Source organism: Malurus melanocephalus, unplaced genomic scaffold (genome assembly GCF_030028575.1).
Source record: "Malurus melanocephalus ecotype Western Australia unplaced genomic scaffold, MMel_1.1 scaffold_89, whole genome shotgun sequence".
NCBI classification, from domain to species: Eukaryota; Metazoa; Chordata; class Aves; order Passeriformes; family Maluridae; genus Malurus; species Malurus melanocephalus.
In genome coordinates, this window is record NW_026623321.1 from 1,544,557 (window position 1) to 1,569,484 (window position 24,928).

Below are 24,928 nucleotides of genomic sequence, written 5' to 3' on the forward strand. Positions count from 1 at the left end.
CCACCATCACCGAGGGCTCAGTCTTGGCCGGTGATGGGTTTGTCTTGGAGTGAGCTGRTGTTGGCTGTATCAGACATGGGGGAAGGTTCTGGAAGCTTCTCACAGAACCAGCCCTGTAGTTACCTAAATCTTGCCAGGAAAACTCATTACACAGAGGCTGAAAACKTAAAAAAAACACAGGAAATCTAGTGGATTCCCTCTTGGCAGAGAGGAAGGCTTAAGGAATGCAAAGAAAGCGTTATGYATGCAAATCCTTTGCGTAGGACTTCTCCAAAAGGAATAGGAAGACAATCTTTAATCCCAAACTAATCTTTTTTTTTTTTGTTAAGGAAGATCAACATCATTASAAAAAATCATAACTAGGTCCAGATGTTCCACATCCCAGACTTCTAAGGGATTCACAGTGAGGGGCTAAGTGCTAGCAAATAGCATAATCTGACAAAGGAGCAACAAGAAAAACACATCTATTGTGGTCTTTGTGCATTCTGCACAGCCTTTTAAAAGCAATAAAACGTTAAAAACAGATTTCGAGTTATGTAGGATACTAAGGCACATTGAGTTTTATACTTGCTTTCAAATTTATGGGAACAATATCAGCACCAATCCTGCAAAGAAACCCCTATCAGTTAGTACTCTGCTTCTATTTCTTCAACACTTCGATGAATAAACCGAAAATATATAGGGTTTTTTGTTTYGCCTTCTAAAGGCAAAACCATCAAACCAAGCTCCTTACAGGAATGCTGTTGTTGTGGGTAGTGCATCTTGTGCCACCCACTAAGTTCCAAAGCGTCTGGGACAGTCTTTTCATAGCTGTGGATTCCATCATGCTCTAGAGTTTCTCTCCTAGGTTTCCATCCCACTGGCCTGCCAGTTCAGTGTGACTCCCYCCAGGAGCTGCCATATGGTGTGCTCTGAAAGGCTCTTGTTGCCTTCTGAGCGGATGGGTTTCAGAGGGTCTCATGGTAAGACTTAGGACAATCCCGGTGCCCAGGAACACAGGGGGTCACACACAAGGGCAGCTTTTGCCAGGATTTCATAATTCTCATTCTTACTGAAGTTTCTCATGTTCCTCTTCTTTTACAAGCACTGTGAGTCTACCCTCTCTTGTCACCAGGTCACCATTCCCCTTTTTTGCATGGAAAACAACACAAGTATTAGACCAAGAAGGACACACCAGCAAACCCCCCAACAAACTTCGGGGGCTATCAGTAGCTCAGTTAGAACCCTCCACTCAGGCACTTCCCAGGCCTTCAAAATCCTAAATTAGATACTAGGAAGAAACTCTTTACTGTGAGGGTGGTGAGGCACTGGCACAGGTTGCCCAGAGGAGTTGTGGATGCCCCATTGCTGGCAGTGTTCAAGGCCAGGTTGGATCCTGATCCACTGGAAAGTGTCCCTGCCCRAGGCAGGGGGTTGGACTGCAYGATCTTTAAGGTTCCTTCCGAGTCAAACCTCTCTGTGATTCCCTGAACTCTCCCGGCCGGCAGAGCTTTGAGGGGCACCCCGGCGGTCCCTGCAGCCCCTTGTCCCGAGCCAATGCCGCCATCTAGTGCCCTTTTCGGTGGCATTCCCCCGCACCCCGCGCCCGCTGCCGGGCGGATCCGCCGTGCTGCTGAGCGCTGCCGAGGGAGGCTCCGCTCCCCGGTGACACCGGGCTCCTTCTCTCCCTTCGCTTTCAGCTCTGTGCCTTGTATTGCATCCCGCCAAGCGCTGCCTGTGCGATATTCCAGACCCTCCGTGCCGATGAAACACCTCCGGCTGTGCATCGAAACAAGTATTGTCACCAGCTTGTCCTTCCCTTCCCCTTGCTAAGGTAATTTATGGTGAGATAGTAAGGAACGTGCACCCCATATAGGTCCCTAAAAAGTCCCCCAGACAACTCTCTCCTACCTGTTGCATTTCTTACACATCCTTAMGGTGATTGGTTTTTGTTAGGCTGGCTTTAGCCCCTGCCACTTTGGGTGACRCACTTCTGCAGGTAGTGACTCTTGATTCCTCTGTCCATTGTGCTCCAGGCAGTCCCTGATTTCCCAGCAYGCCTGGCTAGTCTTGCTCCATCAGACTCCACACCTCCTGCCTAAATATAGGGGAGCCCTTGCTCATGAAGAATGTCTCTGGAGGATTCCTGATTTTCCAATGTGACCAAAAAATGAACATTTATATTTCTGCTTGGAGAACCCTTTCTTCCCAATTCRGGCTTCYAAGTGCCTGCAGAGAGGTCTCCCTSCCCAGCCTTCCTGCTTTCTGAGGAACATAGCTGTGCTGGGATAATTCACCAGGCCCCCTCAYCAGCCAGCCTGTTGTTTGAGAAGCTCACCAGGTGTCAGCTATTCTGTTGCAAAGAGAACGCTCCTGGCCTTTGAAGCCGCTGGCAGTGGGGCGCCTGAAGRTCTGTTTTTATGCTGTGTCAAACACTTGTTCTTCCTTCTCTCCAATACCACGAGCAATCACTAATTTAACAGCCTATCTGGGTATTGTTCACCCATCAGAGTTCACAGGCACRTTCATAGCCCCCACTGATATGCAGGGAACTTGGTTTTAAGGAGACCACCTTTGGAGGCACCTTGGCTTTCCAGTGAAGCAACATCTGATTTCTGAGATGCTTTTCTCCCTTTATCTCACTTCCTTGGAGAGACTTAGTGTCTCTGCACACTGTGACCGTCACCCAGCACAGCCTGGAAGCTGCTTCTCTCCGCTGAGAGGATCTGTTTCTCTCCAGCCCCAGCTTGCAAAAATATTGCTAGTGATGGGATTAGATGCAAAGAGAGACAGCACGGACTGTCTCTGCAGGGGATGAAGCAGGGAAACATGACAGCCTCTGATTTGTGCGGGGGGGAGAACTTTCTGTAGTGCTCGGGTTGTTCTCGCTGTGCTGCGGGGTCAGTGTGTGATGCTGGATGAGCCCCCTTTCCCCAGGGGTGCAGTACAGCAACTGTCCCAGTGAGGTGAGAACCAGACTTGCAAAGAACTTAAAAACCAGTTAAATATTTATGAGGAATATTACATTCAGAAGAGAGACTGACTGGCTAATATTATTCATCCCTTCTGGATTCTGATGTTTAATTAATGCTTGCAAAGTGCTTTGAGATGCTTGGATGAAAGTGATACAAACACGTCACSGCACAGTGTGACCCTTGGTCCCAGAGGTACCTGCTCACCACACGACTCCAGCAGCTCCAAGAGATGGATCCCCACCCTAGGGTGAGAGTGGGTCCAGAACAGGCATTCTCACAAGGTGACTAGCCTGCAGTTTTTTCACCTCAGACCCACCGCCCTGCTTCTCCTTGCATCTCTGCAGCGAGTTCAAGTGCATTTTGCAAGATTTACCCCTTCAGGGAATGCTATTTCTGGTAGATATTTGCAGTGACATAAACAAACTGTTTAAAAACAAGCCAGTGTTTCTGCATTACAGCGTGCTGAGGAGACAAAATGCAAGCCAGAATCCATGTGAACTGAAGCATCAGCTCAATGCCCTCAATCCCCAAGCACTGAGATGCCGCRGCCTTACAGTCCCAACCTGATTCTCTAAACTCTTTTTTTTTTTTCCTCAGGACATCCCCTCTCTGGCAGCTGGGGACCAGAGAGGACTTTTCTATTTGACTCATGTGAAAGAATTTTGAAGATGCTGATGTGGTATGTCAGGTTCTCACAGGAGAGCTGTGCCTCAGAAAAGGGCTTCCACAAGTTCTGGACACTGGCAGAGCGCCCATGCCATCCTATTCCATCCCATCTCATCTYCCATAACTTGTATCCCACACTGAGAAGTTCCTGTCTCATGTGGGTGGCTTCTTCCCTGAAATGGGATATCTTCGTCTTTCTCCAAAGTCACAAGCAATGGGCCAGCTCCTGTGCTCAAAGCCTGATCACCGCTGTCCCTGTCACAGCTGGTGGCACATTGTGAACTTCGCTGCTGTTGCTGACTGTCCCTGTGCCCCCCAAAGCCTCTCACACCCCCATTCTCCAGACAGAGGGGCAAGTCACTGCCAAGAGGAGGAGAGTGGGTGGTGCAGAGATGAAATCTCAGTCATGTCTGGGGCTCAGTGGGTTTCCGTTGTCTTGGCTGAGGCTGGGATTCAGAGAGAGCAAGAGACCAAACGTGGGTGGAAACCACAGAAGCCCCCTCCTCCACCCCACAGAGAAGGGAAACAGCTGAGATTCAGTAGCAGTACAGGTTGGTATAGGTTACTTATGCTGGGTTTGCAGAGATTATTACCAAGGTTTTGGTAATAGAGGGGCTGTGCTGGTGGCTTTGTGAGATGTGAGAAGGAGCTGGCCCCATGTCAGTCAGAGCCACGTTCAGACAACCCCAAAATAGACCCACTTCAGATCAAGACTGAGCTCATCAGTGATTCTGGTGGCACCTTTGTGACAATGTATTTAATAACAAAGAGTAAAAATATGTGCACAGCAGCTGTGGGAGAAAGGAATAATACATGGAGAAACAGCCCTGGATCTCAACCAACATCAGGGGAGAAGAAGGGGCAAGAGGTGCTCCAGGTGCTGGACCTGAGATTCYCCTGCAGCCCTCGGCAATGACCATGGTGAGGCAGCTGCACYCCTGCAGCCCATGGAGGTTCACATTGGAGCAGAGATCCACCTGCAGCCCATGGAGACTCTGCACTGGAGGAGGTTTTCTGGCAGGAGCTGTGGCCTGTGGAGGAGCAACATTGAGTTCCTAGATGAAGTTATCTAGCATCCTGCCCAATTACACCTTGAAAGCCTCCAGCAATGGCAACTCTGCCACATCCCTGGGGTGGTTGTTCTGGTGAATGATTGTTTTCACTGTAAAAAATGTTTTTCTAATGTCAAGATGAACACGAAGAACTGCAGTCTGTGGGACAAACACACATCAGTGCATTTCTTGAAGGACCCCACGGTGGAGCAGAGGAACAGCACAAACAGGAAGGAGCAGCAGAGATGAAGTGCTACGAACTGACCACAACTCCCATGTCCTGTCCTCCTGTGACACTTTGGGGGAGGAAGGAGGGACAGAAGAGCCATGTATGAAATTGAGCCATGTGTGAAATTGAGCCTGGGGAGAAAAGGGAAGTGGAAGAAGCTTTTCCAGTTCTGTTTTGATTCATCACTATCTTACTCTGTTTTTAATGGGCCATATTTTCCCCAAGTCAAAGCTGTTTTGCCCATGACAGTAGCTGGGGAGAGAKATCCCTGTCCTTATCCTGACCTGAGAGAGTTTTTATCTTCTCCCCCTGGCTTGCTGAGGAGGGGGAGAGAGTGGGCAGCTGGGTGGGTTGCTGGCAGACAGCCAAAGTAAAGCCAGCATTGCTATAAAGAAAACATTCTCTCATCTCACCCCAAATCTCAGATTTACTCCACAGGCAGGTGGGCCTGGGGTCARCTCCTCAGAGGTGCCTCCTCTTAGTGGTGGTGCAGGAGACAGCCTGGATATGAAGCTCAGATGACCCTTACAGAGCATGGGAGGTGCAGGCTGGGCTGGGATCTGCTCAGCTAACCTGTTAGTTTGTGAGCTTTCTTCCTCAGTAAAGCTGAACCAGCTCCCAGCCATTCATTTCTAAGTTTCAGCCCCGTCACGGCCTCCAGCAGCTGCCATATGGCCAATAGGCTCTCTCTGTTTTGCACACTAATTCTCCCCACTGCTGCCATACATAGCCTTCCGCTATGGTCCATTTCTGTTCACACCCAGAGCCGAAATCACGTGCGTTTGGAAAATCACCATCTGCTGAGAAAAGGCGGCGGATGTCACTAGAAAGTGGWCTGGCAGCAAGACCTTGCTGTGGCTTTGGCTGGAGAGGAGGGGACATCAAGGCCAACCAAACATCTGCTTGCTGAACACTCCTTCGTTCCTCTTTTGTTTCAGCTGTAGCTTGGTGAGATCTATTACAGCAGCTGACAAACACAAGGAGACAGAAACACAGAGGCAGAGAGAAAAGAGGTAAGGAAACTCTTTCTTTTGTTAAGAGCCTGTTTTTGGGGTTTTTTAATGCTACGAACTTTACTGCTCCACTCAGGTTGCTGTTTCGGCACAGATAGACTGKTTTTTCCCTGCTTAAAGGTCTGTTGTAAAACCATCTTAAACCTTTGGCTTGGTAATACTTCTGGCTGTGCCATTCTCTGAGGCCTTTTAATTTTAACTAAAAATTGTCTGTCTCCTTATATTCTTTCCTGAAAGGGGCAGGTAAAAAAAGGAAGCTTTGAAAAGCTCAACCTGCCTCAGAGCCTGAGGATCTCATGGATCTTTAAAATCCATATATAGGGCAATATGTCCTATATGAGGGCCTGTCACTGGTGTCTGTATATCCCCAAGGGCTGCAAATGCATTGGGGAGCAGCCCTCTACCAGCTGCCACTTGCTATCACCTTCTCCATGTACCCTGCAGGAAGGGACTTTATTCTAAAAAAAGCCTGGAAAACTTAGAAGATGCCAGTCTCTAGCTAAGTAAGGATGTCTACTTACATCTGTACGTGCTGAGACTGGAGGGGTCTGTTCTGCTAATCCAGGCTGACTGGCTCAYTGCCTGGCACTAGCTGCCAATGCAGCCTGATCCATTAGCACAGGGCTGAGTGAGCAGGATTTCTTGGAAAAAGAGCGATCCTTTCAATCTGAAGACAACAGAAAAGAGACTTGCCTTCCRCTTCCATGGGCTGCTGCGCTGTTGAAAGCAGGAGTTTCATTTCTAGTTGAATTTTTCACCTTTCAGGTGGCATATCCTACTCAGCCTCCATCAGCCACCTCAGATATTCTTCCACAGGGTGGATTAAGGCTGAGTTCAGGTTACTACTCAGTGTTCTTCTCAACTCAGCAATCTCTGGTGCAGGTTAGCATCATAGGATCACAGAATGGTTTGGAAGGGACCTTTAAAGAGCACCTTAAAGTTCTGCCACAGGCAGAGACATCTTCCACTAGAACAGGTCACTGAAAGACCCATCCAACCTGGCCTTGAACACTTCARGGCAGGAGCAGCCACAGCTTCTTTGGACAACCTGTTCCAGTGCCTCACCACTCTCTGAGTAAAGGATTTCTTCCTAGCATTCAATCTAAACCTATCCTCTTTTAGTTTCAAACCATGCCTCTTTCTCCTGTCACAATCCATCCATGTAAAAAGTCACTCTTCATCTTTTTTTACCCTTTAAGTACTGAAAGGCTGCAACGATGTCTCCCCAACTTTTCCTGTCCTCCCCGTGTTGCACAAACATGTCTGCCAAAGCTGCCTGCAGTGCAGCAGGGCTCTGCTCATCAAAACTGGGCGTCCACCTCATTCCCACCAGCGGTTCTTGTCCACCTGATCTGCCACAGCCTCATGGGGACCTTGTATTCACCAGAGCAAAATTAAGGAGGGTTGACATCTGAATGTCACCCCCAGCATGGCTTGGATGAGTGATGGAGGACCTGATTTCAGAGTGCATCACAGTGCCTTGATTAGTCAGAGTCTCCGGTGGCTTTAGAAAGGCAGTCTTGGCTTTCCCTCAGGCCAGAAGGGACTAGCCTAGGCTGTGGAAATGGAGACACTTCTTGTGGCCTCCACATGGTTCCAGGCACATGGCTGGGCCRAGGGAACTTTCTGGCGGAGGGCAACTCAGCTGGTGTTGACACAGTGGCCTCACCACCCTGCCTTGTCCTGATGGTGGGATGTCTCTCAGGGAGGATCAGCTGCTTTCAGCTGTGTGACCCCATGGACCCTGCTCCAGCACTCCCCACTCCCAGCAGCTCTCGCATGAGCAGCCAGAGGTGCTCAGAAGGAAAAGGAGGCAGGGTCAGACAGTCCAGGGGAACAGTAGGGACCATTAAATGATCTTCACTGCTGTCATCACTTTGSTCTCTGCTGGCTATTTTTGTTGCACTTGGTCTTCTCTTACCCTGCCTGCTGCTCATCTGACGTTTRCTTTAATGTTAGTAAGTAATTTCAAAGAAACCGCTATTTGGTAAAAGAGCCAAGTCAGATTTGTTTTAGATTTTTAAACTGAGAGGAAGAGAGGTGAACCCCTTTTAGCCCAGAGCCCYGCAGCTGAGCCTAACCCTTGAGCAGGGCAAGAGGCAGCTGCATCCCTGAGCCCTCGCCCGGCAGGCACCGCAAGGGGAAATGCCGCAGCGGAAGCTGAGGTGTGGAGCCCTGGTGTGGAGGGAGGGCTGGGGGGCCCCCCCACCCCAGCAGAACGAGCTGCTGCAAGATCAAAAACACAGCCACAAGCAAGAGCGAGAGAAGAAAACAAAACCACACTGCAAGAAAGAGGCAAAGGAAACACACTGAGAAAAGGAGATGGCCTGCTCTGTATCAGGAGTGGTTGCTGAKTTTTTTATTTGTTGGGTTTTCTTTTAATTTAAGTTTCCTCCTGTGCCATGCCAGTGCCAGCCTGTGGAGAAGTCTCTGCAGCCGTGATCTGCTGGGGTTCAGTGCTGGAAGGAGCGAGGGGCTGCCAGCCCTGCTCTCAAGAAGTTCTCCAGGCCCGACTTGGTCCTGCAGGCWTCATTCTCTGGAGCAAGCCCACTCACTACCTCAGCTCTCCTTTTTATATCCCTCAGAGAGGCGGGGATCATTAAAATAAGTCAAGAAGGAAATTAAACCAGTTTAATAAGAGGAGGAAGTTAAAATGAAATGGAAATCAATGTTCACTTGGGAGGGAGCCCTGCTCYTCTGTTTCTAGACGTGCTAATAAATCAAATGTGCCTGGACTGTTTCTGGCACAGAGGCCAGCTGGCATGAGATGGTCTGGGCTATTAAACTCACTTAACCTCAAAAATGAACTGGCCACATGCCAGCCACCTAATGGGAGARGTCCCTGGCCCATGCTAACATCTGAATGCATCCTAGGAGTTGCTCGGGAGAGGGAGAGTTGTCCCCGGCCAAAAATGTGTCAGGAAATGTACTAGCAATTTAACAGGACTGATGAGTATGTTCCAGTGCCTGGGGACATTCTGTGACACCRCTTAATTTATGAGTACCACCGTAAGATACAGCTGGGCTGCCTGTAAGGAGGCTKCGGGTCTGCTACAAGCATCCGCTAATGAGAGCAGCTTGCTAGGTTAACACAGCGGAGCCTTGCTCACTGAGATCTGTAAACTCCRGAGCAGCATTGCCTGTGATCTGGCCCGGAGGGATGAAGAAGGAAATAGAAAGGCAGCGGGGAATAGGAAGTGGCATGCATGAGGAGTAGAAATGAACAGGGAGAGAGGGAAAGTGTGTAAAAGAAATCCTAGCTGAAGGCAACCCAATTTCCCCACTGGCTTGTAAGATGTAGGTGGTAACATCRCACTGTGGAGATCTGCCACAGAAATACAAAGATTAGTGTGAAGTGGGAATGCACAAGTTGTGAAACCACKACAAGAAACAGAAGAACAAAGATGCATCAATCTGCACCTATCAAGCTGCACAAGGTCAGCACTTCACCAGTCCCACGGTGCTCTGTTTGTGTGATTTCGCTCAATAATCAGGAAGCAAGAAGGCAAAGAACAAACTGAAGCCATATGACAGGAGAATGGAGATTCCCAGTCAAAACAAAATTATGAGGTGTGACTCAGCGATTTCATTAATTTTTACTTGTTCCTTTATCTTCAGGTTTTATATAAAGTTTAATGACTTAAAATATTTGAAACCCATCACTGAACTGTTAATTCACAGATATTATTTTAGAGCGGGGGCTGACTTTTTCATCCCAGGAACAGGTGATGTGAGATTTCACAGCAGGGATGAGGTTTCTCCTGTCACCTCAGGAATGGATCTTACTCAGGGCCCTGTGCCAGTTCTCAGTTATCGATGTTCCTTCAGAGTGAGATGCATACAGATGCCTTGCTAGTGCCCCTTTCTTTATTCTGTAGCTTAACCCAGCAAACTGCTTCATCACTGCCTCCGCATCTTGTTAGGAGTGATCTCCAATCATATGCACTGGCTCCTTTGTTTTACAATTTTCACAGAAAACAGCTCATGCAAATATTCCCTGGCCTGGGATGGGTTTTTTGCTTTGCACGAGGCAAGTCACAAATCTGCTCTGACTGTGCCTTTGCCACCTGTTTCTCTTCTGATGCTGCATATGGCTGCTGTCTTGCTCTTGCACACTTATTTTTCATGTGTGCGTGTGTGYACATCCATCTGGATGTCAGATGTCATGCTGATCTCCATTTAAATGTAGTGCTGATGTTTTCATCTACTCTTTGATAGCTTTATGTGCTCTGATTCTTTAAATTAATTTCAGTATTAAATTATCCTCTAATAAAATATATTACACTTAATATTGCACATCATGCATATAAATATTATATAGAATTATTCATGCCTTTCTTTTGAGTTTAATCYCATTATTACTGCAGCCTTCAGTCTGTCAAACTCCAGACATGGGGATTGCCTGCTTTCCGAGAAGTGAGGTCACCTCACTGGCTTGCTCACTCCCCAGAGCATTTAACCTGCTTGGCTTCCCTTTCGTTATAAATGCCTTGGTTTAGGGCTGGAGAGCTCGGTAATGTCCTTGCATCATAGTCATGGTCTCCCTCACCTTGTCAGCCCATGCAGCTGCCACTGTTACCAGCACTTGGTCTCTGCTACAATCAGAAACTGCATCTAATTTGATAACACACCTTAACATGATCATTAGATTCTAGATCCCACTTAAGGTTTTGCCACCATTAATGGAACTTCTTTTGGACCTCATTCCTCCCTTTTCCCCATACTTTTCATTGACTAGTCCTAAGAATTCAAGCAAGTCTTTCTGACATCAGACTTCCTGGTTAYTGAGATTTTCAAGGTAAGAAGTAAAAAAACCAAACCCAAAGCTGAAGAAAAATATTAATAAGAGTCTAAAGATGACTGTAATCACAGATTCACAAAAATAAATGGAAATATATAGATGGCAGGGAACATTGRGAGGTCTCCAATCCAATCTCCTAGTCAGAGGTGAGTTGACTAAAACTACAACATGTTGCTCAGTGTTTGACAGGGCAACTTCTGAGCATCTCCAACAGTGAAGATTGCCTGGCATCTCTTGGCATATATTCCATTCCTGAACCACCTTCAGTGGGAAGAAAGTTTTCCTTATGTCTAGTCAACATTTCCCTGCGCAGCATATGGCTGCTGCCTCCTGTTCCTCTCCTGTGCACATCTGAGAACAATGTGGCTTGTTYTTCTAGGTAATATCCTTTAGGTAATGGAAGACTGAAATTAGATCCCACCTTGGTTCCCTTCTCCCTACCAAGCCCAGCTTTCTGTCTCTCCCTGTGTCATCTATTCCAGCTTCCTCACGATCCCACTAACCCTCCACTGAACTCTATAGAGTTTGTTGGCATCCTTCTTGTACTGGGGGCCCAAAACTGCACCCTGTATCCTAGATGAGACCTCASGTGTGCCAAATAGAGAGAAATAATTACTTCACTCTGCTTCCAGCAGAGCTGGCTGTGCTCTTGCTAATGCAGCCCTGTATGTGTTTAGCTTTAATCTCTGCAAGAGTGATGATAACCCACCATAGAGAAGTAAAAAAGCACAGAACTCTTGGCAGTACAAACAGCTGCCGCCTGATGAATGCCAGAAACCTAGGGATGAGTAAAATGCAATGTTTATTACCAAACTCCAGGGGCATGCTGCAGATGGATTCTTTGCTGAAACAAAGGGCTCTGGTGAGTTTCCCAATGTGCTTCCATTTTGCTGTGCTGAAGGATGGTGGGAGCTGACTGGGAACACAAGCCCCATCCATCGAGGTGTGAAAATGAAACATGACTAACAGAGCATTTGGGTCTTCCAGGATAAGCTCCCTTGGCAGTGACAGAATTTCCAGCCCTGCTCTCTGCGGACGGGAGGAACGTTCCCACAGCGATGGAGTCGTGCAGCACAGCCGTGACCTGCACGTTTGCCACTTTCTTGCTCCTTCATCCAGGTGAGTCCTGGGCTGTGGAGATGCAGGAGTGGGGGCCTTGTGAGAACCAGGATACACACCAAGCAGAGTGGAAAATACTGCCCTCCACACTGCCTCCAGCTGTCTGGGCAAAAATATATCTGTGATGTATAATTACATCTCTGATGTGATTTTCAGAATCTCATCACAGATTTATTCTTACAAGTGGAATGCTACTGGCTTGCTTAGTTTGACTGATAATGTTATAAGGTTTGGTGGACCTTTTAGTGCACATTTGCCAAGAAAGGAAAGACAAGCATGAATAAGGCCAAGCCTGCATTTCTCAGACACTCAGCTTTGATTCCTCTGGTCACAGAGGAAAGATTGGAAATCTTTCATGCACCCAAGAACCAAATAAAAAGCAAATGACACCAACTCTTATTAACAACATTTCTAATTTCACAGCTTAAAACAAAATCATAAACTTCTGTAGTCCAATGTACAGTTATCAAAACTGTATTGGCAGTGTTGCATGTTACTTCTTGGAGGACTGCAACTTCAGGCAAACCCATCATTAAACTCATGTAAGCTTTTTATTTTACATTTCTAGAGCTCTCTAGTGCTCGAGTCACCTGGGGTGTCTGCAGGTTAGGCCCCGCTGAGAACTCACCAGCTGGGAGGCAGGAGACCACAACCCCGTTACTCCCAATCTTACCTCTGGCAATTCCATTTTCTTCTTATGGTGTCCTGCAGAAATCTTCTTTACAGTGAAGAAAAGGAAGTAATTATCCCAAGAAACCTCTCCAAATGTTTCTTCAACCTTATACATTCTATTTCTTTGACTGTCACATAGCCCTCATTCCAGGAACCTGACATTAGGTCAGCCTTCTTTCTTTCTTTTTTACTTTATCTCTTCATTTTTCTGTGTTTTCAGTCTTTGTCCATGCAAAAACTGGAAGAAGAGGTGAGCAAATTTGTCAGTACTGCATCAAGTGTTGACTTGAGAGTGAAAGAGGGCTGACATRTGCTATCCTTCTTTTGTAGCCGGTAGAATAACTGATTGTCCAGTGGAAAAAAGTTATTTCAGTAAAACTGTGGACATTTCAATACATGAATGATGGTCAGTCACCATAACTACTGGCATTTTTCCTTTTTTCTGAATTTATGTGGAAGAAAATAACCATTAGCCAGGTAACAAAAGAGATTGATTGATTGATTGATTGATTGATTGATTGATTGATTGATGAGATGAGATAAAGGAGTGACAATTTCAGAAACTGAGGATAACTTCAGTGTATGGGAAAGGGAGGAGAAATACCAACATCTTTTTGGAGAGCTGGGAAGTGTTCACTGAGCCACCCTTCAGAACTTATGCCTTTTTTGGTGGGTATTGACTTCCAGGTCTGATCTCCAGTACGGCTCAGCAAAATTTACTCCAGACTGGGCTCGCAGGAGGGGAGGTGACCCTGAACTGCCCAGTCATATCTCTTGACTCAAGGTTACCTCCGGATACAGTTGTGAGCTGGATGTACTATGATACTCTTCTATGGCGTAAGGAAAATACTCGTGAATATTGGAAAAGTAAGGCTTCCAAATCATTATCCCTTGTCCCTATATACAGCTGAGAAATCTCTTCCCTCCTGACCAAAATTATTTTTTCAAAAGGACCAATTGCCATTAGTGGTGAAGCTGAAATCAAGGGGGAATATAAACAGCTGAGGGTGCGGAAGTTGAATCTCTCTGATGCTGGCATCTACACCTGTCAATATGGCTCTCGCAAAGTCCAGACCTCACTGCATGTCTTTAAATGTGAGTGATTGGAGGTATTTTAGCTATCAGGAGGRGAGGGGGCCATAAAGCTTGAGGAGACATCTTTTCTGGTATTCTTTAGCCAGCTGCCACTTCTTCTGTCCTGGGTTATCACCTCCAGGTCACAATGTCCCCATGTGCTCTTTGCTGTAACCCTTGTACCTCCTTTGCAGGAAGAGGAACTGACTTACTGGCKGTGCTTTTTTCTCTTTACAGTGACGATCTCTTCAGATGGGCACTTTCTGCAAAATGAAGTCCCTGAGCTGATTTTAATGCAAAATTCCCCCAGTCCTCTACCTGACCTCAGCATCACATTGTTTAACAGCAACAATAACAGAGTAACACCARAATTAAAAAATGAGATGCGTCAAAAATACATCATGAATTTAAAGAACCTGGAGGCTACGGACAACGGGACCTGGGTGTGTCAGGTCCATTCAGACTCTCCACCGATTAATCAGAAAATCTTCTTTGCTTTGAAGGTATTAGGTATGTGMCAACAAAAATGGAACTCACACCCAGGCTTGGGAACCAGCGTTCCCTCAGCTCATGAGCTTAACTTTTAACCTCTGGCATCTCAAGCCCTGGTGCTTCCCAGGGCTTCCAACAATGCAGCCTGAGGATTGTTCTGCTGCCTGAGCTCTGTTCCACTCTTGCACCCCTTTTTCTCTCCAGGCTTGGTGAGGAGATTTTCCTCTCCTTGGGGTCTGTTCTTGTCAGTTATGCTGTGCTTGGGAGCTTTGGATCTTTCCACTGTCTTATTCTCCAGCAGTAACTGTTTAACCTTCCTGGAGGATGCCGTGGCTTTTCTCCAAGTTCTTTTTCAATTGAGCACAGAGTGCCTCACTCTGGATCAAGGGCAGACATGGGGAAGTGTAACCATGGCTTTTCCTGCCTCTGTATTTCTTGTTTCTTCTAAATTCAGGTTTTCAGAATCCAGGTTCAGAAAGAAAGTATGCAACTGTTGATAGCACTGTCATCTTGTCATGGCATMTGAACTTCCAGAAGATAAAATGGAAAGAAGATTTCACAGGACAGCTGWTTTGGAAACAACAGGAAAGTGCAAACACTCTTGAACTGTTTGATTTCAAAGTCACAGCACAAGGAGAGCTGCATGAGACCAAAAAGAGCAGCAACTTTTTATTTGAGATACCTGAAAGAAAACCTGAAAGTACCATACAAGTGAAGCTCCCCRAAGTCCATTTCAACCACTCTGGGCAGTACCAGTGCCAGCTAGCATACCAAGGAAGACACACACAGAGCAAGATAGAGCTGGTGGTGATGAAAGGTGAGAGAAACAGAAGTGGGTCMTGAAGAAGAGGAGCTGCAGAAACCTGGAAGCCACAATTGCATGGGTGAGCCCATCTTCCCATCCACTGACTCACATGTCCTYTTCTTGCCTTTACAGTCTCATCTGACCCTGCTGGGCCACTCTCCAGAGGGGCCAATATGACCCTGACCTGCCAGGTCTCTGGTCAGCTCCCACCCAATGCCTACTTACGCTGGGAACGTGTGAATGGGACTAAGATGGACATAAAGAACTCAAAGCAGCATGAAGTAAAGTTGGAGGTGAACATCAGTGCTGCAGGGCTGTGGAGCTGTCACCTCATAGAAGACAATGACAGAAAGATCAGCTTTCATTACCACGTAGGTATGGAAATTAGCATCACGTTCCTGTCAACCCTAAAGCCTTGAAATTCTCTTTTTTTCTACAYCTAAATACTTTTCTCCTCCCACAGAGGAAGCTCCTGTTTGGATTAACTAYGTGATAATTGGAACAAGTGTTGGAGGTGGTATATTGGTGTTTGTCCTTGCATGCCTGTGCATCATCAGTAGTATAAAGTGGAAGCGGAGAAGGGTGAGTGCCAGGGTCCCTGTGAAAGGTGCAGAGATTACTGGCTCTCCCAACCACAGGAGAAGTCAGATTTCCTGTCTGAGTGCAGGGCAGAACAGATAAAGGGYCAATCCTTAGACTCAAAGCATGTTTTTAGAGATKGGCAGTCTGCAAATGTCAGACAGCRCTTTACTACCACTTCAGAGGAAAGCATTTGAAGCATAAAAATATCMAATTGTTCTTTGTCCCTTCTCTCCTGGCAGCAACGGGCGAGAAGGATGGCACAAGGAAGACAATACTTGCTGGAAAACAAGACATGTCAGTGTCAACAGTAAGTGGCAATGGGGACACCCAGARTGGGCAAAGACTGTTTTCAAGAGAGACGAGCTGGATGGTTGAGCAGGGAGAAATTGAACTTGAGCCTCTTTGGTGAAACAGTACAGCTGCATTTCAGCATTTTCAGCTCTTACTCATGCTAAATSCTGCTTAAGAGTTATGTTAAATCCCAAACCCATGGTAGCACTGTGCGGGGAAAATTTTGAGCAGAATGGTTTCACTTGAATTATCTTAACGTTGAGAGAWGTTAGTCCAACCCAAGCAGGAGCTCCAAAGTCCTTCGGTAGGCTCCACAGTGAATCTGAGATCTGGATATCAAGGTTGAGGAGGTGGAAGGCAACCAAGCACAAGGATGAAACCCAAATTTTAAAAATCCATTAYGTGTGTAATGTAATTCCAGCTCTGCTAGTGCAGTGCTGGACTGCAGTTAGTGAAAAATGCCAATAACCTCCCAAGAGTAACAAAAGAGAAGAAAAAAATCATGGAACACTGTGATTTGTACMCTTTCCTAAAGGCCTTGGGTGATGTGAAACACATCATAGTGTCATGACCCTTTTCATGGGAGCAAGGATTTCTCAGCAGAGAAGCTGCCCTTTTCCACATCTTTAAGCTTATATGGTATCAGGCATCAAAARCAGCTGTTGGAAACAGTGACAGCCGTTCTGTCACTGGAAGTGGAGCACTAAGCAAAGTGTAAATGATTGCATTAACAAGTTCAATGAATGTATGGRTACAGAACCAGACTTCTGCTTCATTTTCACCGGTGACATTGGCAAACTGTGATAGTTTCATCTAATTTTTTTCACTGTCACCAAAAATTCAGTGAGAATGTTTATTGGCAAGTACTGCATCACAGCTGGGTTGTATATGTGGTGAAAAGCATAGCATGTGTCAAAGAATTCACCTCATATTCACCTACCTTTTATCAAGGTTAAAAAATAATCCCCATAAAGAGAGGACAAAGCYTGTACAGATACATCAAAATCTAGATAAATCTGTGCAGTACAAGTGCTGATACAGTTGTTCTTTAGCTCTCTTTGCCAAGTAAGCAGCTCAGTGTAACTGAAACCTAAACTGCAGCCATGTGGATGCTCAAGTAACTGTTTGCATCCTCAGCTACAGAGGCAGGCAGCCATTCTCTATGCAAAAAAAAAAAAAAAAAATTGGAGGGTGGTACTCATGTAGTACTTTTCTCTTGCAGCCGGCTGAAAAAGTGAGAGAGCAGCTCTGGCAYCACAAGGACTGATGAAGTCTCTGGCCTGTACCTAAACACCTGGCAGCCCATAGTGCTCTGCGAATCCATCTCCCTTTCTCCTGTTYTAATGAAATTCTTTATTSCTTCATCATTCCCCCAGTCTAATGYCGTGGAGGGAGGTTATCTGGCTAGGAGCCAATGGACCAGACGAGGAACCCTGAAGGGTTATGATTGATCCCCAGTTTTGTAATGAGACACTGAACAGAAGATATAGATATATATATACATACACACATATATATAATAAGCTTGTATTTTGTTCATGCACTTAATTTGACCTTCTTGTGGAACCAATTTTATGTGCTTCTTTTATCTGCCTGAACGACAATAAATTACTTTGGGGTTGGGAGTTATTTTTTGCAAGCTGGACTGCATTTTTTCTGAGACACTCTTGTCTGGTTCAAATTCACATTTCTCCCTTTCCTGCTAGGATGTGAAATGCTGATTCTCCCTATCTCCCACTTACCTGGCTGCCATGAGCCATCCGTAATGCACCAGCTCTTTGCTCTCCATGAAAACTGTCCACGCTCATTTGCCTTTCCTGGCCAGTCTGAGYCCTACGTATCTACCCCTAGACCTACATATCTGATCCCCCATATCTATCCCTTAGTCTGTAGCTTTCCCCTCTCTGACAACAAGCCAAAAAACAAGCAAAAACAGCACAGTCAGTGGGATAATTCAGAACTCATTTTATCGGGAGTGCAGTTCAGGATACCAATAGCCTCTGGAAGTCAGAGCCCAAAGAAGCTCTCAGTTTTGATCTTGAAGGTAAGTTTGGGAAGGGGGTGAGAAAGTAATTTCCTAGGAGAATAAACCAGYCTTGGACTGTGTAATCCCACAGGGTGCAGAGAGCAGATGCTTCTGAGAAARCCACTGTAAATGTTTCTCACCAAAATGACCAATTTTTTTTTTGGCTCAAGGAGATGAGAAGAGGGAGTGAAAAGCCCAAGAAATTTTGGGTGGAATTGAAAGCATTTTGTAGAGATGACAGAACGTCCTGAAAGAAAAATGCTGTTAAAATATGTACACAGAAGTCTTGTGTTTATAGAAGTTACTCTACTGTCTGCTAGTGGCACGTCAAAAAGGCCTTGAGGTCCTACAGCTGTCACTGGCTGCAGTCCCCGTTTGTTTGTCTGCGCTGGCCTTGCTGGGGACAGGCACAGACAAGGCGCTGGGCTGTGGGAAGGGCTCCCTGTGGTGAAGACCCCCGTGGGATGCCCGGCGCTGGAGGAGGGGTTTTCTGTATGGCAGTCACACCGGCATCACGTGTAACTGACAGACAACAGGCAGGTGGCAACAACGACACAGAGAACACCTGCRAGCCGGGGACATCTTCCCCCCACAACCCCGGGAGCGGGGACACAGTCCCAGACAGCTGTGGCCGCAGGTGTGAGCCACCACTGGCGTCATGCCTGCTCCTCCAMTGTCATCCTCACACCAACAGGAGTGATGAAGACCCACACTAATGCCAYTATCCTTCCTGTAGCTTGTGCTTGTGTGCACAAGACTATATTGATTTTGGAAAAGCCTTGGTCCATACCCTGGTGTGTGCAGTTGCTCCTCCTGCTCCTGTCCTGTYCCTGAACTGCCAGCATACCTGGGGAGCCAGTTGCAGCCCATCGAGCTGCCAAACAAGGCATCATCATGGCTTAARGACAGGTCCCTTTTAGGAGCTGCATGTGCGAAAATGAGCTGGGAATCAGTGGTGCTCTGTGTAATGGTCAGGACAAACTGCTTGGCACAGGACCCTGACAAAAAATAACCCATTTCTGCAGTCCAGACCCTTTACCTTAAATAACTGCTTGAGTACCCAAGTCAGCTCCTTTTTTCACTCACAGAGGTATCTGTGGAACAGGGGGATTATCCTGTGTCACCCGATACCTGAGTGGGACAAAAAGTCCGGCTGGGTGYGCATCTGTTGGGAGCTGCCTCCATCTCCAGCAATTTAGATGCTCACCTGAGGTTCTGTCAGCTGAACCAACCACCTCTGTAACAAAAAGCACCAACRCTGACTTTTTCATCAAGAGAATCAGCTTGACAATAAAAGACTAAGCTAATAGGGCCTACCTGGTGTCCTGGTTTCAGCTGGTAGAGTTAATTTCATGTTAGCACARGGACCAGGATAAAATGCATGAGTAGCAGACAATGCCAGCATGGGTGGCTCAGAGACAGGAGATGCCTGAGCTGCCTGACAGCTGTCAAAGCTAGGAGACAGCCCTCCTGTCTTCCATGGGCTGGAAGAGGCACAGTGATTCCTCACAAGTGACCAAAGGTTGTATCCCCATTCGCAGCTGGGACCCACCTGCAAAGAGCACTCAGGCTCTCACCCCCACCATCGATACAGAAGGTCCCTCCATCTGTTCCCAGGTGGCCTGGTTAGCAAGACAGCAGATGTGATGGTGCCACTGGGATGCCTGTAAGTGCACAGCCACAGCCACAGATGCACAGCTTCCAGTTCTCCCATCTGGAGGAGTGTCACAAAAATGAGAGGCCTTCCTCAACACTGCACTATTCCTCAGTGGGTCTTCTGATCTCAACATTTGTGACCCTGACCTACTCTACTTGAAACTCACCTGCAAGCACAAACCACTGCAGGSTCCAATCTTATAAATTGCTTTTTTGACAGCTTTCCTGTCTGTATCTTTCAATATGATGTCCTCCTTTCTTCCCTAGATGCACAGATTGCCCTGATTGAAAGAAAGTCATCCACAGAGTCAGTCCTAGTTGGGCTTTGCTTTCCATCTAAATGCAATACTGAAAGCTTCAATGTGGGCTTCAARGCAGCACAGAGGTAGAGATCCAAACCAGATAAGAACAAGCTCCACAAAACGTGTTGAGGTAGATGAGTCCTCAGCTGCGATGGTGTGGTTTCATTCCAGTGCTCGGCACCTTGCCCAAGCCAGGACTTTACAAGCTGTCTTCCATGTATCCTGGTCCTCATTCTCAGGAGGCACTGAGGACTTCTTTCTTTGCTAGGTGTGACGAAGGTGTATCTACACTATGCATGGAGTAATGCCTCTGCATGGCCCAAACCACAGCAATACACAACCCTGCACAGCAGAAAACACAATAACAGACTTATTTTATCATGTGGTGACAGCTCATCAGAGTAGCCCTGAGATGATGGCATACATAGCAATGTTTACAAAATAGCAATGTCAGCAAGAGCTCTGGGTAATRATGTGGAAATACCAGAAAGCATGAGTTCAGGAAAATATGAGAAGTGGCGATTTTCCTTGTTATGTCAGTCTTTCCAGTACTTCTACTGTAGTTACTGGGCTGCAGAAGGGAAAAAGCACATGATTATAGTCCTTTGGACCCACCTCCAGTGCCTGGTCCTCTGCAAGGRTCCACAGACCTCCTTGCTCCAGTGGAGGAAGGAGGTTGGACACAATTGAGGATACATCGCCCTGTCCAGTTCTGCTGATCTAGAAACACACAGACTGAAATAACTCCATCCCACAGTGCTACCTCCCCAAGCCCCTCCTGCTTCCCAGTTTATTTCTGCCCTTTGAGTGCAACGTGAGGCGGTGATTTGGTGGATGCTGTCAGCCCGGATCTGCCGAGGCCATCCATGTGACTCATGCTCCCCGCAGGCTCTGCAGCAAAGCACTCGCATCCCTCAGCCTTCAGAGCCAAATGACCCTGCGTGTTTCTTTGCATATTCCCAAGGTCTAGAAGGGAAAAAGCTGTGCACTTCAGCCTCTACTAATTTCTTTTTGTCTTGGGGATGGAAGTGGGGGGGAAGAGGAAGGGCAGTATTCAGTGTCCATTWGAATGGCTCATCAGCCTAATGCAACTGCAAAGAGTGGTTCCCACTCACCCTTCTCAAAGGTGAGGGTAGAGTTGGAATACCAGTCTCTTCCAAGATGCTCAGCTCYGGACTGGTTCCTTTCTGAGGGTATTCCCAAGCGTGTGTTTGCTAGGAGGAAGCCCGGGGTTTGTTAGTGCACTCACCTCCGAGCAACACATCCAAACCRCAGCCTTTGCCTCACCGATGTCAGCATCCTTCCTTGGCAGCGCCCCCAAAGAAGCCTTTGGCTCTCCTTCTGTTCATTTTCCAGCCAGTTTGGCCAAGTCTTAGAGGTGCTTCCWGATTTGGAGAATCAAAGAACAGCAGAATAAGTGGTGGTGGCAGAGACTGCCTCACTGGCAAGCCATCAAAAGGGAAGAAAGGAGAAATCCCAGCTCCTCAATGCTTCAGCACCAGCTGGCTCATGTCAAGGTGCCTGTTTCAGGCTCCAGTGCTGGGAAGCCCCTCCTCTGAGCTTGTCTGTGTGGAGGTTCTGGAGATGAACAGCAGCAACAGTGATGCTGGCTGCGAGGATCATGGCTTCAGAGAGGCCAGCACACCACCTGAAACAATGAGAGGAGCCAGAGAGCTTCCCTGGCAGGGGCCAGCTGCATCCAGTGTGTCAGCAGCACTCCTGAAAGCCCAGTCTATTTTTAAATTAAATGATTGTTCTGGTCTTGGGAAACCTCAAACATACTAACAGAAGCTAGAGGTAAAATGAAAATTRCAATTCAGTGTTACAAATTTAAAGCAAAGAAATCGTTTCAGCTCCTTCCAGATATTGTGGGTTCCCAGACTAATGATTCAAGAGCTCCTAATTATCTTTTCTGTGTATGAGAACAAACAAGTAAGTGTTCAGTAATTTTGGAAAGCAGCATAATTAAATTCTGAAATGACAGTTTTACATCCTTTACAGACTGSAATTCACTGTGCTGGGATATCAGCGATGCTACAAGAGCAGGAGGGATGAAAAAGGTGTCCCTAAACATTCAGAAGAGCACACAAAGCATTTCATTGGATGGGTAGGGGGATGGGGAGAAGCAGGAGACATACCCACCTCGGCAAAATGGCACACAGCATCATAATAATCATATATTTGACAAGGTTACCCTGGCAGCTCCTTTTTTCAAGGTAAATATMATATACAAATATTTATATAAGTGACAGAAGAAAAAATATTTTAGAAGGTGGCCAGCTGTGTAAAGAAAAACATTTAGTGGTAAATGGGCATCCACAAGTCCAAATCCTAGTTTATACATTGTGAGCCCTTAATATTTCTGTGTAGCTCATAACCAGCTCTAGTCATCTGTCCCCTGATGAGAGCTATTATCAATTGCCCATTTTGCAGATGAAATATCCAAGAAATCTCACTAAATCTTTCTGTGCAGTGCTAGAAATAGAACCTAAGGTTTGGATATGACAAATCGACATTGCAGTCGCTGTCACTGAAGGGAGATRCTTGACTGGATTCTTGTTAGCCATTAACCACACCCTGCTCAGAGAGCCAGGAAGGATGCCAGGAAACCTGCTTGCAAGCATACCAATGTAGCCTCACAGGAGGCTGTATAARCCATGTTGGGGCTCTGAGGGTGGATTTAATTGCATCCATGATCTGTRAGAAACATATGAAACCTCCTATGGTCACTATCAAAGTCCTGAGTAAGACCTGCAAACCATCAAAATCCTGTGAAGTACATTTGGCTGCCGTCTTAATGCATCTGCTTTTAGGATTCTGCTGTTTGTTTCTTAGTYAATGAGCTCTGTTCCTTTAAGGATCCAAGGCACCTCTGGGAAGAGCATTTCCTGGGATCTGCCGAGCTGCTGTCCAGAAATAACTGATCTTTATGCGGTTAATTTTTCCAGAAACCATTTCATACCCCAACATTGTAACAGTACTGTTTCTTCAGGCCTGGATACCTTAGACTGTTTTAGTGAGCTGAGACTTCAGGTTGCTGGTCGGAGTACAGTCTGACCCTGTAGGAATTAAAAATCACTCCCAGCTGTGGGAGTCCTCCTAAGAGATGAGCCTAGGGGTGGGGGATCACACTTCTAGCCTGGACTTCCCAGATACACAGGGAACCCTGCACTGCAAGGCTTCAGGATTTCCAGGTSTGGGTATTGGTGCTCCTTTGCATGTGCATTGTCAATGTGTAGCATAATATGCAGTTGCAACCCTCCTCTTATAAAAACCAGTGAAACCAGGTGTCTGGAAATCTTCAAAATATATTTAGATGAGACGGATGGATGGACAAGCATCTGCTTGGGAGGGTGACAGCCCTAGGATGAGAGCTCTTCTTCCGACAGTTTGTTCCACTTCACAGTAAATCTTCAATTTTTTGCTTTCATTCCAGCTAATGACCCAGACACATTTGCAAACACAAGAAGCCTTCTTGAAATAGGACTGTCCCCATTTAGCTCTGCTCACCAATTTCTGTCAAGTGTAGCCTAAGCCATGAAGAGATGCTGGCCTGCAGACTGTCCCTTCCTGTGTGGAGAGGGGGCAGGCAGACAGTACAGAAAGTGCTGGAAGCTTGGTTTGCTGTTTCCCTGAGAGAACACAAGGATTTATTCATCCACACAGGCAKGCTAACAACTCATGCTAGGAGACTCGACTTCTGAATTAGAAGAGGATGGTGATGTGGAAGTTATCACATTAAGCAATTCATGACAAATGACACAATTGACACACCTTCTCACTTTAAGGCATAAACCTCCCGCAAATGATACYGGTTGAAAAGTGACAGAGGAGGGCCATAATTGTCCCTTCTCACATCTTTGGCTCCTGCTGTTGCTGGACTGGCCACCAAGCTGAACCACCTCAATATTGTTCCTCTATGGAAGTCCCTCATGCCAAAGAATAGCCAGATCATGGCAGCATTGTCACTACCTGACTTCCTCAAAAATATCTCTTATCACCGACCTGGCACAAAGCTGATCTGTTCTAATGGTTCCTCATTCTCCAAAGAGGCCCCACTCACAATGGCTACTGCAATGCAAATCTCTTTTACACTTCTGGAACTGCCTTCACTGCTGCCCCTGGGCCTGAGAATAGCAGTACCTCCAGCTTTCTTCCTCAGGAGCCTGTCCCTCTGCTGATCATACAAACCTCAGTGAAATTCCTTGGTATCTAAGGCACTTGGGATCCCCTCAGCCAATACTGAGAATAGTATGTGAAGTCTGCCCTGTCAGCAGGGTGATAAAACTGAGCAGACCCTGGAGCTTTAGGTCTACTTTAGCAAACAGGGATGCAGCRGGAGATCTGTAGAGGAAAACAGCCGATGATAAAGACTTTGTGGCCACACTGTAAATGTCTGGGGGTTTACTTGAGAGCAGGCAGAGTCCAAGGCAAAGCTGAATACTCATGGTGTTCAGAGTGCATTTGCTACACATCTTACAGGTCCTTTCACCTAAATTTTTCATCCTCTCTTGACACAAACTAATGTGCTAATGCAGTTGCACACTAACTGCCCACAAACACGGACTCCARCCCCAATTCTGATGAAGGAAAGGAGTATAGAGATTTTGGCAGACATCAGRTCCTAAAATGAATGAAGACAAGGAAGGTGTCGGTGCCTTCATTTCAGCAKCAAGACAGTAACATGAAAATGAGATACTGTTGTCTTGTGAAGACATTCTAGCCAGGCTTCCCACCCCTGAGGTGATACAGCTGGAGGGGGAGATTTACCATTCAGACATGACCAAGCCATTCCTCTGAGCACTATTCCCACTCTACCTCCTGTCCTCCTTTCCTCTTTTCCCCTGTTTGTAGGACGACGCTGTTGTTTGGTGATGGAAGAGGCCACCACAGCAGCTGTGCAAACTGAGGCRCCCTGGGCACCCTCCTTTCCAAGCACCCCTTGCAGGCACCGCTGTGGGCACCAGCTCTTTGCCTTTCCCCTCGCTTCTCACACATCATCCCCGCATCTGTGATGGCCTGGGTGCCTCGTCGGATGCCTCTTCGGGAATGGGAGCCCGGCACCTTCTTGTCCCGCAAGAGGCACTGCGGGGGCGGCCCGTCTCGCCCCGTGGGGCAGGAGGGCTGCACACGACGGCGAGCCGCCGCGTTTGGGCCGTGCCCGAGCCCGGCTCCGGGAGCACGGCCGGGTGCA

At 46.9% G+C, this 24,928-nt stretch overlaps 2 protein-coding genes across 2 annotated transcripts in view; one reads left to right on the forward strand and one right to left on the reverse strand.

Moving 5' to 3' along the window:
* Positions 1-24,928, reverse strand: part of MLF2 (myeloid leukemia factor 2) — a 195,610-nt gene that overhangs the window by 42,127 nt on the left and 128,555 nt on the right. The gene's annotated exons all lie outside the window — the stretch shown is intronic.
* On the forward strand, positions 5,705-17,368 carry CD4 (CD4 molecule). The gene is made up of 10 exons (XM_057368231.1): positions 5,705-5,914; positions 11,703-11,834; positions 13,194-13,373; positions 13,458-13,601; positions 13,818-14,090; positions 14,527-14,889; positions 15,010-15,252; positions 15,341-15,459; positions 15,699-15,766; positions 16,973-17,368. The coding sequence occupies exons 2-10, from the start codon at positions 11,774-11,776 to the stop codon at positions 16,986-16,988; spliced, it is 1,467 nt and encodes a 488-aa protein (XP_057224214.1). The 5' UTR covers positions 5,705-5,914; positions 11,703-11,773; the 3' UTR covers positions 16,989-17,368.